Below are 14,098 nucleotides of genomic sequence, written 5' to 3' on the forward strand. Positions count from 1 at the left end.
AGAATCTTTTCAGCTAGGAGGGACCTACAACAATCACTTTGTCCAACTGTCCAACCACTTCAGGGCTGACCAAAAGTTAAATTGACAGGCTTGGGGCATCAACCACTTCTCTAGGAAGCTTGTTCCAGTGTTTGACTACTCAGTAATGTTTCATCATGTCCAGTCTATATGTGCTGTGACACAGCTTTGAACCATTCCCATGTAACCCGTCACCAGATCCCAGTGAGAAGAGCTCAGCACCTCCCTCTCTGCTTCCCCTCCTCAGGAAACCATGGGGAGCAATGAGGTTGCCCCTTAGCTTCCTTTTCTCCAAGCTGCACAAAAAAGCACATGTAATCACCCAGATAAGGCATCTCAGGCTACAGCTGACCCTCACCCAGGATGCCATTCATGTTAACAACTGTGGCAGTTACACCCCGAGATAGCATTTTCTGTGTTCTCTTGCCTCACCACACTGTTCCCCACTCCCCAGCCCACATTCCGCATGATGAAGACAACAACCTTCGGTGAGGGGCGCTCGGGGCGACACAGAATATTAGGGATTGGAAAGGACCTTGAAAGATCATCTAGTCCAATCCCCCTGCCAGAGCAGGAACGCCTAGATGAGGTTACATAGGAATGTGTCCAGGCAGGTTTTGAATGTCTCCAGAGAAGGAGACTCCACAACCTCCCTGGGCAGCCTGTTCCAGTGCTCTGGCACCTTCACCGTGAAGAAGTTACTCATAATATTTAAGTGGAACCTCCTGTGTTCCAGTTTGCACCCATTACCCCTTTTCTTACCATTGGTTGTCACCAAGAAGAGCCTGGCTCCATCCTCGTGACACTCACCCTTTCCACATTTATAAACATTAATGAGGTCACCTCTCAGTCTCCTCCAAGCTAAAGAGACCCAGCTCCCTCAGCCTTTCCTCATAAGGGAGATGCTCCACTCCCTTCATCATCTTCGTGGCTCTGTGCTGGACTCTCTCCAGCAGTTCCCTGTCCTTCTTGAACTGACTCCACCGCTCAGACCGTGCAATCCTAAGGCAGCCCCTTCCCGAGCCGCTCTCAGGGGGGAACCAGCCGCGCCCCAGCTCCCCGCGCCCCAAGCCGCCCAGCAGCACGCACCGCACAGCCGGGCGCTCGCCCACCCCGCGAAGCGGGGCCCGGGGCCGCCTGCTCGGAGCCACGGCCCACGCGAGGCCCGGAGGCGGCCCGAGCATGCTCCTGAGCTGGTGTTTCATTTTCGCCTGTGCGGAAACGGCCGGGCCTGCTCCCCCCGCCACCCGCTCCCTCCGCGGCGGCGGAGCACTGTCAAACCGCCGCCGGGCCGCCAGCCCACCCTGTCGCTGCCGCAGGGCAACATGAACCGGCTGGGCCGCAGCGGGCGGACAGCGGCCTCCAACGGCCGCCCTGCCCCAACGGCCCTCCCGGCGCGAGGCCCTCCGGTGGAGCAGCGCCCCTGCCGGTTGGGCGGTGGGGGGGGGGGGGGGCCGCTGAGGGAGCCGCGTAACGGACCCGGGGTTGGGGAGGCGGGGGCAGGTGAGCGCCGCGCGCCTCCGCCACAGCAGCGACACGTGACTCGCGCCGCGCGCTGCCCGTCCCCTCTCCCCCCCCCCCGCGACGAGGTTCCCCGCGAACAGGCAGCGAGAGGGCGGGGCGGGGGTGGGGCTGCGCGCAGCGCCGGCGCTTCCGGTTGGGCGGCGGGCGGGCCCGGGGGAGCGGTGAAGCGGCCGCTATTCGGCAGCGCGTCCCCCCCCCGAGCCCCCTCCCCCTTTCCCCTTCCCCCACCTCCCCGCCCCTCGCACGGCCCGAGCCCGCCAGCGCTGCCGGCCCGGCCTGCTGCCGTCACCGCCGTTGGCGGGGGTGCGTCCGGCCCCTCCCCCCGCCCGGCGCCCCGCCGCCGCCCTGGAGCTGCCTCAACGGTGAGTGCGGGCGGGGGGTTCCCTCCCGCCCCCGCCGCTCCCGCCGCCGGCGCACGCAGACAGCGGCCGGTCGGGGCCCAGCCTGCTCTCCTCCCCCTGGGCACCGGGCCTGGGCCTTCCCCTTGTCCAGCCCCCGCCGCGGCGTCGCGCCCGGGGAGTGGGCGGCCGCTGGTGGGGGGAAGCGGGGGGGGTCACACCGACGGGCGCCCGTTGCTGCCGGCGCGGGGGAACAAAACCGGCGGCGCGTAAGTGGCGGCGCCGCGGCTGAGGAGGGCGGGCGGGAGAGAGAGGGGAGGCGGTGGGGAGACCGCCCGGCGGTGCGGGAATGAATGGGCGGGCGGCGTGGCCCCGGGGGGAGCGGCCGCGGGGGGCGGGCAGGGCGAAGCTGCTGCCCTGGGAGAGCCTGGTCACCAGGTATCGCCCTCCCTGAAAGTTGAAGCAGTGGCCGGCAGAGCCAGGAGCAGGTGGAGCACGCTGTGAGTTCTGCTTTCCTGGTAGCGAAGTGCCGCGGGACGCCTCGGGAAAAGGGAGTTTTGCACGGGATGTGTCCCCGACGGGGCTGTCCTGTTCACTCGTGGCAGGAATTGCCCGTGAGATCCATGAGGCAGATGCAGACCAAAGGCTCGAAACAAGTCACGGGGTTGCATCTTTACATCGTTATCGATGGAGTAAGCGTGTCGGCTGTTAGTGGCGTTTTAGAGTTGACTTCTTGAACTGAAGGAGGCTCCTCTGCGTTAACTGCACTTTCCGGGGCTCTGGGAGGGCTGAGGGAGGAGTTGCCTGGAGTAGCTGGTGCAGCTGTTAGGAGGATTTGGTGCTCAGTTGTGCAGCGTGGAGCTTCGTTAGTTGATAACAATTCAGCACTGTCAGAAGTAAGAGAGGTAACTGGGAGCTGGACTTGTACTGTTTATAAGTGAGGAATATAGAGACTTTAGGTTTCATTTTGCCCTTCCATAAGCTCCCCTTGAACCTCATTTGCTTTCAGGATGATGTGAATGGAATTCTTAGCCTGTTGCCAGCAAGATTCACAACCTTTATTCACAGTTCCCGATTAGATTGTGTGCTCTGGTGGGTCCAGTGGCACTTTGTTAGCTCAGGTTCAGCACTGTGGAAATAAGGTTTCCGGGGCCATTTTTTGGAAGCTATCTATGCACTATTGTGAACTTAGAGTTAGAAAGCCCTATCAGAAGTACATGGCATTAGTTTTTCCTACCCTGACTCTGTCATAGATAACATTGATATGACTTTGCAGTTTATAGTATTGTTAGATCTTGTATTAAGAACTAATGTTGTTGTGTAAACTTGTCATTCTCTTAGCAAAGGTGCAAATCTTGCAAGATAGCAGTTCTGTCCCCTTCATGTTTCTTAAGTCATCGTATGTGCATCAAGTATTGTCAGTTTGCAACTTTGCACTGCCTTGGACCTTTCCTGGAGACATGGGACTGCATGATACAACTGATTCCTGCCAGAACCTGGTGTCTCACATGTTCTCACAGTGTATCTCAGCTTCAGTGGCTGGTCAGGTCAGGGTGTTTGTGCCTTTTTTAGGTATGTAATTTTAAAGACATGGTTCAGTGATTGTTGCTGGGGCAGCTTAGCCCAAATAACGTGGGCTGGTAGCTGGGAGTTTGGTTGTGAGGACACAGTCGGATTCCTGTGGATGCTGCTGGGTTAGCAGGAGCGTAGTGCTGCCTGTCTTGTTCGTGGTGCGTTGGAAGCAGCCCCGGTACCTGCTGTTTGCGGTGTGGAGTGTCTGCTCTGCCACACTACGGGAATGTTTGTGCGCAGCTTCCTCTGGGAGCTAAACTTCTGTTTCTTTTGTCAGTCACAACACAGGGATGTAGCTTCAAGAGAAGCATCATATTGCCACCAGACTGCCACTTACTTTTTGGCACTGCAAGAACATGTCATTTTTCCTGTTGCTTAAGACAGCACTAGTCTGCATCTGCTCCTGCTAGTATAGGCAATGATGCAGCTGTATCCAGTTTACTTGTGCTGGGAACAAACTTTGCCATCGAACCTCTTCATTGATAGAGGATATGGCTGAACTGTTTGCCTGCAAGAGAATTCCTAGGCTGATGAAAATGAACAGCTGTGCTGTGAGTGATACAGGGAATCCAGTGTGGTTACAGGGAATCTGACAAAGTGGAGGACTTTCTTTCTGAGGGCTTTCCCACTTGTGCTGGCATCATTGATGTGTGTATCATGCAAGTCCTCATTATCTGCTTGTGTCTCACCAAGCTTGATTCCTTATCGAGAGGTAGAGATACATAGATCCTCCTGCCAATGAGACCCAGGACAGTCTGATTTTGAAGAATGATATGACAGACTACCTGTTGCTATGTTCTGAAATTCTATGTGTCATATTAAAAGCAACCTGTATTTTTCTGTGCTCACAAGCAGTCTAGATCTTTAGCTTTGAGCCCTTTGTGGCTTCCCTGTGGCACTGCCTCATGACTGTCATAACTTATCCTCTGGAGAGGGAAAGTGCAGGAATATATTAAATCTTGCAACACTTAATGTAGAATTTCATGTTATTTTTAATAAACACATTCTACATTAGTAGATAGGTAGCTGTGGAATTTGAATGGGGTTGAGAAGTGGAGACGTCGTTAGCTGCCAGAGTCAGTGTTGTGCCATCACCTGGCTGATTCTTTCTTAAACATAGGATCTCCTGCACATTTCTTTTCTGCCACTGGGAGGTTTTTGAGAGGCTGTAGGAAGTATGGCTTAATCTTCAGTGGGAACCTCAGGGATGATGGGATGTTCAGTCCAGACACTGGCTCTGAAGTGGCCATACATGTGGCTTGGGAGGATATCAGGGGGTCTGTCTGCTCTGTGCATTAGCTTAGCCCACTTCTGTTGCTCAGTCTAACATGAGCTCAACAGAGGTTGCTGATGCTGTTTCACTGCATTTTGTGGTTACCCTACAGTGTACATAGTCAACCAGAGAATTTGCCATTATCTCATTGCCTCTGACTTCTTGTGTACACTTTCTTTTTACCAGATCATGTTTTTGGCCTCTCAGATGCTGAGAACTAAGGAAGAAAAGTGGTGATGGTTCTTCTTTTCTCAGATAGATACGGGTCCGCGTTAACCAATTATTTTCTTCTGCTGTTTTTCTGTTCTTCCTGTGGTAGGGGAGATTATGGCCAGAACTGCAGGGTAGGGGACAGGAACTAGTGTAAGGATCTTCAGCATCTTTGTGGAGAGAGGGGAGAGCTAGTGGTAGGAACCTCTCTGTGTAAGTTCTAGACATGCATGAAAGAAGGGGGTTGGGTAGAAGTGGCTGATGGAGCAGCAGTAGAGGCCGGTGATCCCACTGCTGAGGTCTCTGGGTCTCTTCAAGCAGTTTTTAGCCTGAGTGGTGACCATTGTCACTTCAGGTCAGCAAAAACCTTTAGTCAAGCTGGGAGCTGAGTTGGTGCTGATGCTGTTACTGTTCTTGATACCTGTGGATATAGTGAGCTCGTAGACAGAAACATTGTTCAGATTCAGTGGAAATCTTCATGTCTCATGAAAAGTTTGGTTGAATTGTGTCTGCCTTAAGCTGAAGTTTAATATTGCAAACTCTAGAATCTTGGTACTGCATCTTGAAGTGAAGACAGGATGCGAACACAGGACAAGCATAAATACTGGGCTTTGTGCTTTGGGCTTCTGCTTCAATTGTAATGTGTTCTAATTATACATAATTAGTTCTGTTTGGCTGTATCTATATTTGTTTTCTCAGTGTTACAGCCATGAAAAGTGAGAAAAGTAGGAGGGAATAGTGTCTAAGGAATGCGGTGTACTTCATGGTCCTAAATGTGGCATGCATCACTGCCCCAGTGACAGCCACAGTGGTGTGGTGCATCCTGTAACGGTGAGTTTGAGTAGGGGCAATGCTGAAGCGTCCTTGTTACAGCGTTCAGCGCTGCAGAGCGGTTATCTGTACTTGGATGGGTGGCAGCTTGTTTGTCTCTCCTTGGAGTCTTCAAGTAGACTTGAGAGATAGTCTAGTGGCCATCTCTCTTCTGCTGTCTTTCATGGGGGACCTGTCTCTCATGACAACTTGATCCTCATTCTGAAATTTATACCTTTCAAGGGGCTCCAGATGACTGGAATGACATTTGTATTTGGTAATCGGTCAAGTTCTCTGTAGTTCATGTGGGGCACCCTGCCACATTGATGGGACCAGTTATTTTCTGTACCATTTTTATGGGTTTGAGTTGGAGCAGTGCAGAGCTATGTCCCTTTGATGTCTGTAATAAAGCATTTATGCACAGGGAGTCTGGTCCATCTTTTTCAGTGTCGCCAAAAAGCTGCCGCTGAGCACAGATCCCATCACAGTTCGTGCAGGTCCAAAGCCACAGCAACCTGGTGACTAAACACATGGTTTCTAGCCTGACTGGCTCTGCTGGCATGGGACTGTGTAGAAAACAGTGACATGCTCTTCCTCAAACTTTCACCCAACTAGGCAAGGCAGGATCCAGCACAAAACAAGTTCTGACACAGGAGCTGATGGCAAAGAGACATGTGAAGCAGGCAGTTGTCTGTGTGATAAACCTGAGTACAGTGGAGGGCGGTAATCAAAACTATGTAGAGACAGTGGCATTTGAGCTGAAAGAGAGAAAGGATCAGGAGGGATTGACAGGAAAATCTTATAGACTAGCTATTCACATATGTGCGAAGTGAACCAGCAACATTTCAGAGTTTACTCTTCAGAATTTAAACTGACAGCATGAGATAATAGTGGCTTAGCGCTGTTCAAGTTTGTTACTGGTCTTACAGTAACTGTTCTAAAACTAGATTTACTATTCTATGAGTCGTTGACTGAGGTGCTGTAATACCAAGGAGTTATCTTGTTTAGTAGCATGCCTCAATTAAGTAAAGAATTCAACAGAAAAGGCAGGTTTCTTCAGTGACTGCAAGCTACATGTGTGTTAAAGTTGCAAAATTGAAAATGGTGAGTGATGGCAGTGTGAGAGAAAGTACCAGCAACTCTCTAATATTATTTCCTATGCCAAAGGCTTGAATGTCAGCCTTTGGATGTCTGGAGATGAAAGTGAGGAGTTGCCTGTAACTTCTCCAGTTCCAGAATAACCTTATCAAAAACGCTTAGCAGAAACTTGGATAATTTGTGGAAGGAAGCCAAGGACCTTTTCTCACTGTTACATTTGGAAAGAAAATGGAAATTTCTATCGTAAAGTAAGATAGGACTGAATGGGAGGTGGGGTGAAGTAGAGAGAAGTGAATAACAGAAGACTCCAGAAAGATAAACAGGTGATGTGAAAAGGGAAATTATGAAGAGGGTAGAAGAGATTGTCTGGTAAACTTTGTTGTAAGCTGTAATAAATTCAATTTGGAAAAGCCTTTTTAGGTTTTCTAGGTAAAAGAAAATTAGGATTACCACCAATTTCGGAAATGACAAATTCCCTTTCAGTTCTGAAAATGTGATTAGTGCGGTATGTCTTTATTGTCCTAATTATTTTCTGCTGTGATTTCTAAAAAACCCATAATCTTTAGCTCATATGATCAGTTCAGAATTTTTTGCTTTCAAATTGAAATCTTCCTTTCCTTCCATTGCCCCAAGGCCCCTAGCCAAAAAACAAACCCGAATTCATAGACTTGTAAGTCTTTTGGAGTGTTAAAACATGACTGACTTGTGTTTTTTCTAATTGACAAGTTGTTTGTTATTGCAGAGATACAGACCAGTGAGCACTACTATTATTTTTCTGATCTGTTTTGATCTTTTACAGGAATATAAAGTTTGTTTAAAGATTTTGGGAAGTGTTTTCTGGTCAACACTGAATGTTGTGTGGACCACATTTTGGTCCGTCTTTTGTATGGCTGGGAAACTACAACTTATACCCCAAATAGTTTTGCGATTGAGTATTTGCACAGCAGCACAGTTCTCATGTGTAGCTGGCCTGGGGTTGGATGCTATTCATTTGCCTCATAGATGTAACGCAGGATCTGTCTTAAAGCTCTGTCTGTGGTCCCGCTGTGCTTCCCAACTGGAAATCTACCTATTCCTTAGGTTACTTAATGTGAAATCTTGGTGTGTAGTGCATGCTGAGTTGTTCCACGAGCAACTGAGCTGGTGAACCGTTATTTCTTAGGGATTTGTGCCCTCTGCTCCTCAGCCAGTCATCCTTTAGCAGCACGGCTAATATACTTTCATTCTGTCCCTGCTTCAAGCTCAAAACAGCGCACTGCTCTGGTATTTCTAATTCCTTCTTTTTCCCTAATTACAGGCTGAATCAGACACTGCTTGTTCTTTAGGTTGTAAGACTATTTGCATACTGACCATTCATGTACTGATTACAGGCTAAACAGATCTAGTAACTGTTAAGTGAAATATTCAGCTTTAGCCTCAGTGGAGACATTTCTTTCATTTTTTACTCGGTTCCTCATTTTCCTTAAACTTGTAGAATTTTGAAATGAATTTGAATTGCTTTTTCCAATTTGGTTGGCATTGACTGTAGGGCAATGTGTTTGTGTAGGTCTCATTTCCATAAGAAACTGGGCTAAAAATGCTTTGGGAATAAATTAAGAAAACTTGGTTTGGATGCATATTTTATAGATTAGTTGTGAATCTATGTTTAGACGGGAAAACTAATGTTAAAATGACACAAAAACTTTGTATGCTGTGAAACAGTGTGTCTTGCAAGACCCTCAAAATTAGGTTGATAGCTTAGCATAATAGTCATGTAACATCTGTTTAATTCAAACCTACAAGAAAAAAGCCTGTGCGTTTCACATAAATGTCCAAATGTTCCTTTTCACCATAGAGATACTTCCCACATTTATGTGAAAATGACTTTCAGAATGTGGTTAGACTTGGCTTTCTGCTTATTGTAGTAGGTAATCCGGGTAAATTCTGTTGGAAATAGTGGAATCTGGCCAAATCATTAACAGTTATTTGCATTTCAGATGCTGCATTTCTTTTTTGTGTGTGTTTTTTTAAGGTCTTGCAAAAACAATAATTCTGAGAGATTTCCATCTTTCCCTTTGGGGTGAGGCAAACAATGTTTTGAATACAGAGGACCGTCAACTACACCAACTGGAAAAAAGAAGTCAGTGCTGTTGTTTTTAAACAGTATTTTGTTGTTATTAGAGCAGAGGATGAAATAATGGAATGGGAAAAATTCTTTTTGTAATGGGTAAAGTCTTTATGAGCAGCAGCTTTTGTTTTTCGTGTGATTAGTGAAAACACTGTTTAACAGATGAAAACAGAGCCTAGGCTTTAGGCTGCTGTTTTCTTCCTGATTTTTTTTTTTGTCTTGGTCAAAACCACCTAATTTGTTTTGAAATTTTATGCTGAAGTTGCGCTTTTGAAATGGCTTTATCTCAGTGGCACTGTTTCAAAGTATAATACTTTTTGTCTTCAGTTTACATGCGTAACATAAATAAAACCACTTCAAATCTGGGAAGAAAAGACAACTGAGAAAGCAAGTCGCGTTTATAAAATGAAATATTAACTTAGCTCTTCATCACCTGGGTTCTTTTTTATAACTTGCTTGCAGGTTTTTTTTTACACAGCTTATGCAGGCCTATTGTTAAATATAAGCTTTGTTTTTCAAGTTCTACTGATGTAAAATGATTTGCAGAAGTTGGAGAGATCCATGCTTTGATTTCTTTATGAAGTAGTTAGTACCTATGCAGATTATATGCTTTCTAAAATTGAGCAAAACAAAGCACATGTGGTTATTTGGAAATAACAAAGAGTTGAAATTAACATTGACAGCTGTACAGATTTTTTTCTTCCTTTATTGCAGGAACTGAAGCTTCCTCTTCAAAAGGTGCAGTGCTGTGAAAACTGTTACAGACTGTAGAAAAATGGACATGTTGCAGATACTACGTAAAACCACAGAGCGCTTAGAGTGTGATCACTGCAGCTTCAGAGGAACGGACTATGAGAACATACAAATTCATATGGGTACCATACACCCAGAGTATTGTGATGAAATGGATGCTGCTGGTTTGGGTAAACTTATATTTTATCAAAAAAGTGCAAAACTGTTTCACTGCCACAAGTGTTTCTTTACCAGCAAGATGTATTGCAACGTGTATTATCACATCACAGCGCAACATGCAGCACCTGAGAAATGGAATGGGGAGCGGAAAGAACAGGTAGAAGGAGATTCAGATTCCTCCAAAAAAAGTGTCACATCAGAGCCACAGAAACCTACCCTTTCCCCTGAGTCGTATAAAACTGCCCTTTCTCCTGAACTCCCCAAATCAGAACCTCTTGTTTCCTCCAAGCTTCAGAAATCATCAGTGTCCCCAGAGCCCCAGAAGTTGTCTCAGGCAGCTTCCTCAGAGCCGGAGAAGTCAGCCCAGGCCATGTCCCCAGATCCAGAAATGTCAGCCCAGGCCACATCTCCAGATCCAGAGAAGTTAGCCTCAGCCGTATCCTCAGACTCAGAGAAGACTTCTCCTGCTGAGTCCCCCGACCCACAGAAGCCGTCTCTTTCTGTGTCCCCTGACCCACAGAAACCGTCTCCTGCTGTGTCCCCTGACCTGCAGAAGCCAGGCCCGGCTGTGTCCCCAGAGCCCTGTCGTCATTCCCCGGCTGTGTCCCCAGAGCCCCGTCGCCATTCCCCGGCAATGTCTCCAGAGCCCCGTCGCCATTCCCCTGCTGTATCACCGGACCCCCGCCGCCACTCTCCCGCTGTCTCTCCGGAGGCCCGCAGATACTCCCCAGCTGTGTCACCAGAACCAAAGAAACCTACCCCAGCAGGATCCCCTGAACCACGAAGGTATGCCCCAGCTGGCTCTCCTGAGCCCCGGAGACATCCTTCTCAAATGCGCAGGCCTGCTTCTGCTTCTTCTCCTGAAAGCCGGAGGCCAGCTCCTGCAGTTTCACCAGAGTCATGGAGACCTGGTCCGACTGTTTCCCCTGAGCCCTGGAGATCCACACCTCACGAGGTGCAGAAGTCTTCCACGGTGTCTCCCTGGGCTCCAAAGCCTGCCGTGTCGGTGTCCGTAGAATCCCGGAGGTCTGCCCCTGAGTCCCGAAGGTCTGGCCCTGTTGGGTCACCAGAACCTAGGAGGCTTGTTTCTGACTCGTGGAAATCTACGTCCTTTTCTGAAGCCCAGAAGTCTACTCTTGTTTCTTCTGAGCCCTGGAAACCCATCTCATCTGTTTACCCTGAAGGCTGGAAACCGGTTCTGTCCCCTGACACGTGGAAGCATTCTCCCCCTGTTTCTCCTGAACTTCGAAAGTCTAGTCACACTGTTTCCTCTGACTCTTGGAAGCCTTCTTTCTTTCCTGAGGTCCGTAAGCCTGGTGCTTCGGTATCTCCTGAATCTTGGAAACTTTCTGAGTCCCGGAAATCTATGTATTTTTCTGAAACCCAGAAATCCACCTCTGCTGCTTCATCTGAGGTTCAGAAACGGGCTCATTTCCCTGAGCCTCGGAAAAGAGCGCTGTTCCCAGAGTCTCGTAAATCTAATCCTGCTGTTTCTACTGATGTCCAGAAACGTGGTGTCTTTTCTGAGCCTCAGAATCAGGTGTCTACTTCTGCTGTTTGTATTGAAGGCCAAAAGCATGCTGTCTGTGCAGAAGCCCAGAAGTCAGCTCGTGTTTCTCCTGAAGCCCAGAAGCATGGCCTGTTTTCTGAAGCCCAGAAACTTGCTCCCGTTTCCCCTGAAGTTCAGGAGCACTCTTCCTTTCCAGAGTCTCAGAAATCTGCTTCTCCTGAAATTCAGAAACATGGCCTCTTTACTGAGTCCCAGAAGCCTGCTCCTTCTGTTTCTCCTGAGACCCCCAAACAAGCTCTTTTTACTGACTCCCAGAAATCTGTTTCCCCTGATGTTCAGAAGCATGCTGTATTTTCTGAGATGCAGAAGCCTGCTGCTGCTTTATCCTCTGATGTCCAGAGACACGCTGAAACTACTGTACCTTCTGAAATCCAGAAGAGCATCCTGTTTTCTGAGCCTCACAAGTCTGCTCCAGGTTTTTCCTCGGAGCCCCAGACACCTAGTGAGTCTGGTGAGAGTGACTTTCTTTCTCACAGTTTAGATGATCAGAAACCACTGGATGATTTATTCTCACATGATGAACAATCAATATTAGCCAAAGAATCACCGGAAGACTTGTTATATTCATGCCCAAAAAAGAAGCCCAAGAAGGAAAACCAGGAGAACTCAGATTCTGAGCTAAATAGCAGTGAGTGTGGAAAAACAGAGATGGACTCGATGGAGATAAAGGAGCAAGAATCCAACAGCGACCAAGAGCAGTATGATTTGGAGTCATCTGATTACGGCAAAGAGGGCAAAATAGATGCAGCTGCTCCCATGCAGCCACCATGTGTGCTGCAGTTCACCGAAGAGAAAGAGGCTTTCATCTCTGAGGAAGAAATAGCAAAATACATGAAACGTGGCAAGGGAAAGTATTATTGCAAAATTTGTTGCTGTCGTGCAATGAAAAAAGGGGCTGTCTTGCACCATTTAGTTAACAAACATAATGTTCAAAGCCCCTACAAGTGTAAAATATGTGGCAAAGCCTTTCTCTTGGAGTCTCTTCTTAAAAACCATGTTGCTGCTCATGGTCAAAGTTTGTTGAAGTGTCCACGTTGTAATTTTGAATCAAATTTTCCCCGAGGCTTTAAGAAACATTTAACCCATTGCCAAAGCCGTCATAGTGATGATACACCTAAAAAACACTTGGACAGCCTTGAACCACTTGAAGAACAAATTTAATCTTTTTTCCTTGTACTAGAAAAGCTGGATTTACAGAAGTGTTCAAAAGTGATGCTGTATGTTAACCACGTAGTTTAGCTGATCTGACAAGTCAGAAGATGCATGGTTTATTGTACTATGTTTAACTTGTCTTATAGCTGTGTTACAGAAATTATTTACTTTCGGGAGTAATTTTAAATACGTGTTCATGTCTTTGTATTACCCATTAGTAGAGTCATATTTTATTTTTCAGATGTACTATGTTTTTGAAACCAAAATGGATACAAATTAGTTTTGTAAAGATTTGTAAAACATACGGGCAATTAAGGACTGGACTGACAAGCAATCCATATATTCCTGTGAAGACTGAACCTGTTTTTTCACATTTGTTAAATGTCGTATTTTTCAAAGTGTTTTTATCAAATTCACAAAATCAAAATTCTCACCAAATGGAACGTGAATGAGCCAGGCAGGAGAAACCACCACTCCTTCTGGAGTAATTCTGCCCCGAGGTTGTAATTGAGTGTATAGTCATTGTTGGAAATTGATTGCACTCAATTCTCTGACTTACGTGTCTCAGACTTAGAAGCATCAAGGTACTTATTTTGTGATTTCGTATTTGGGCCATGTTTTAAGCATGTACTAATATACATTAAATTGATGGATTAATGTTGGACTATGTATAGCTCAACACTTTCTCTTGATGATTCAGATGTTTGTAACTTCAGAAAACCCCTAAATTTCTTGTATTTGGTGAAATGCTTTGTTTTAATGTTTTAACAATAAAAAGAAACCCAACCTGGCATTGGCCATTTTTCTGTATTTTTTCCACATCAAGAACAAAACCTTTCATGTTCAACATGCTGTCTTTTAAGGGTCTTTTGCAACGGGAGGTGCAAAATTATCCTGGAGTTCTGAATACTTCAGCTTTCCAGTCATCAGCCTGTGAAAGCAAGGTTAGTCTAGATTTCCTGCCTACTTCAGAAGAACGCATCAGATGTAAATGAGGGGAAAGATGGAAACAAGGAGTTTGTGCACTGTTATTTAGCATGCTTGCTTTTGTGCTATTTGTATATTAACTGTTCAAAGCCAGTAAGTACTTTATAATTCAACAGGATATAGTTTTTATGTAGAGGTTACACAAGGAAACTTTCACTCTCCTCAGGCTGAGTTATGCCTAGACTTAAACTGCTGTAAATATATTGGCTTACAATATGAAGGTGATAGTGTTATATAAACAATATATGTAAGCTCCTACTGAAGAGCTTCAGATGGATTTGATGGAAGCCTGCACCTGATACCTTCTGTGTTTCAAGAGGATTTCTGAAAGGAAGGGGAAAAGCTTTTAAAACGTACACTTGATGATTTTTCAATGCTGCTTATTCAGAGCAAGCTTTCTTGCAGAGTTCTCTCGTACAGCCAAACCCCCTCTATGCCCCAGAGTCCAGTGCCCTTCGTTTCCTTTCATGGGGTCTACACTAGAGTGCAGGAATTACTATTTATTCTTTTTTTTTTTCTTTCTAGGA

At 46.7% G+C, this 14,098-nt stretch overlaps 1 protein-coding gene across 5 annotated transcripts; it reads left to right on the top strand.

The window, feature by feature from the left end:
• Nucleotides 1-1,764: 1,764 nt before the first annotated feature.
• On the top strand, nucleotides 1,765-13,375 carry CHAMP1 (chromosome alignment maintaining phosphoprotein 1). Of its 5 annotated transcripts, none has more exons than XM_065059680.1 (3): nucleotides 1,795-1,904; nucleotides 8,855-8,962; nucleotides 9,665-13,375. In XM_065059680.1, the coding sequence occupies exon 3, from the start codon at nucleotides 9,726-9,728 to the stop codon at nucleotides 12,591-12,593; it is 2,868 nt and encodes a 955-aa protein (XP_064915752.1). In that variant the 5' UTR covers nucleotides 1,795-1,904; nucleotides 8,855-8,962; nucleotides 9,665-9,725; the 3' UTR covers nucleotides 12,594-13,375. The 5 variants fall into 5 exon arrangements, with proteins under 5 accessions (XP_064915745.1, XP_064915752.1, XP_064915770.1 ...); XM_065059698.1 differs by lacking the exon at nucleotides 8,855-8,962 and adding an exon at nucleotides 5,635-5,766 and having other exon boundaries at nucleotides 1,843-1,904; XM_021287854.2 differs by lacking the exon at nucleotides 1,795-1,904 and adding an exon at nucleotides 5,638-5,766.
• Nucleotides 13,376-14,098: the final 723 nt, after the last annotated feature.

This window comes from Columba livia, chromosome 1, assembly GCF_036013475.1.
Source record: "Columba livia isolate bColLiv1 breed racing homer chromosome 1, bColLiv1.pat.W.v2, whole genome shotgun sequence".
NCBI lineage: Eukaryota > Metazoa > Chordata > Aves > Columbiformes > Columbidae > Columba > Columba livia.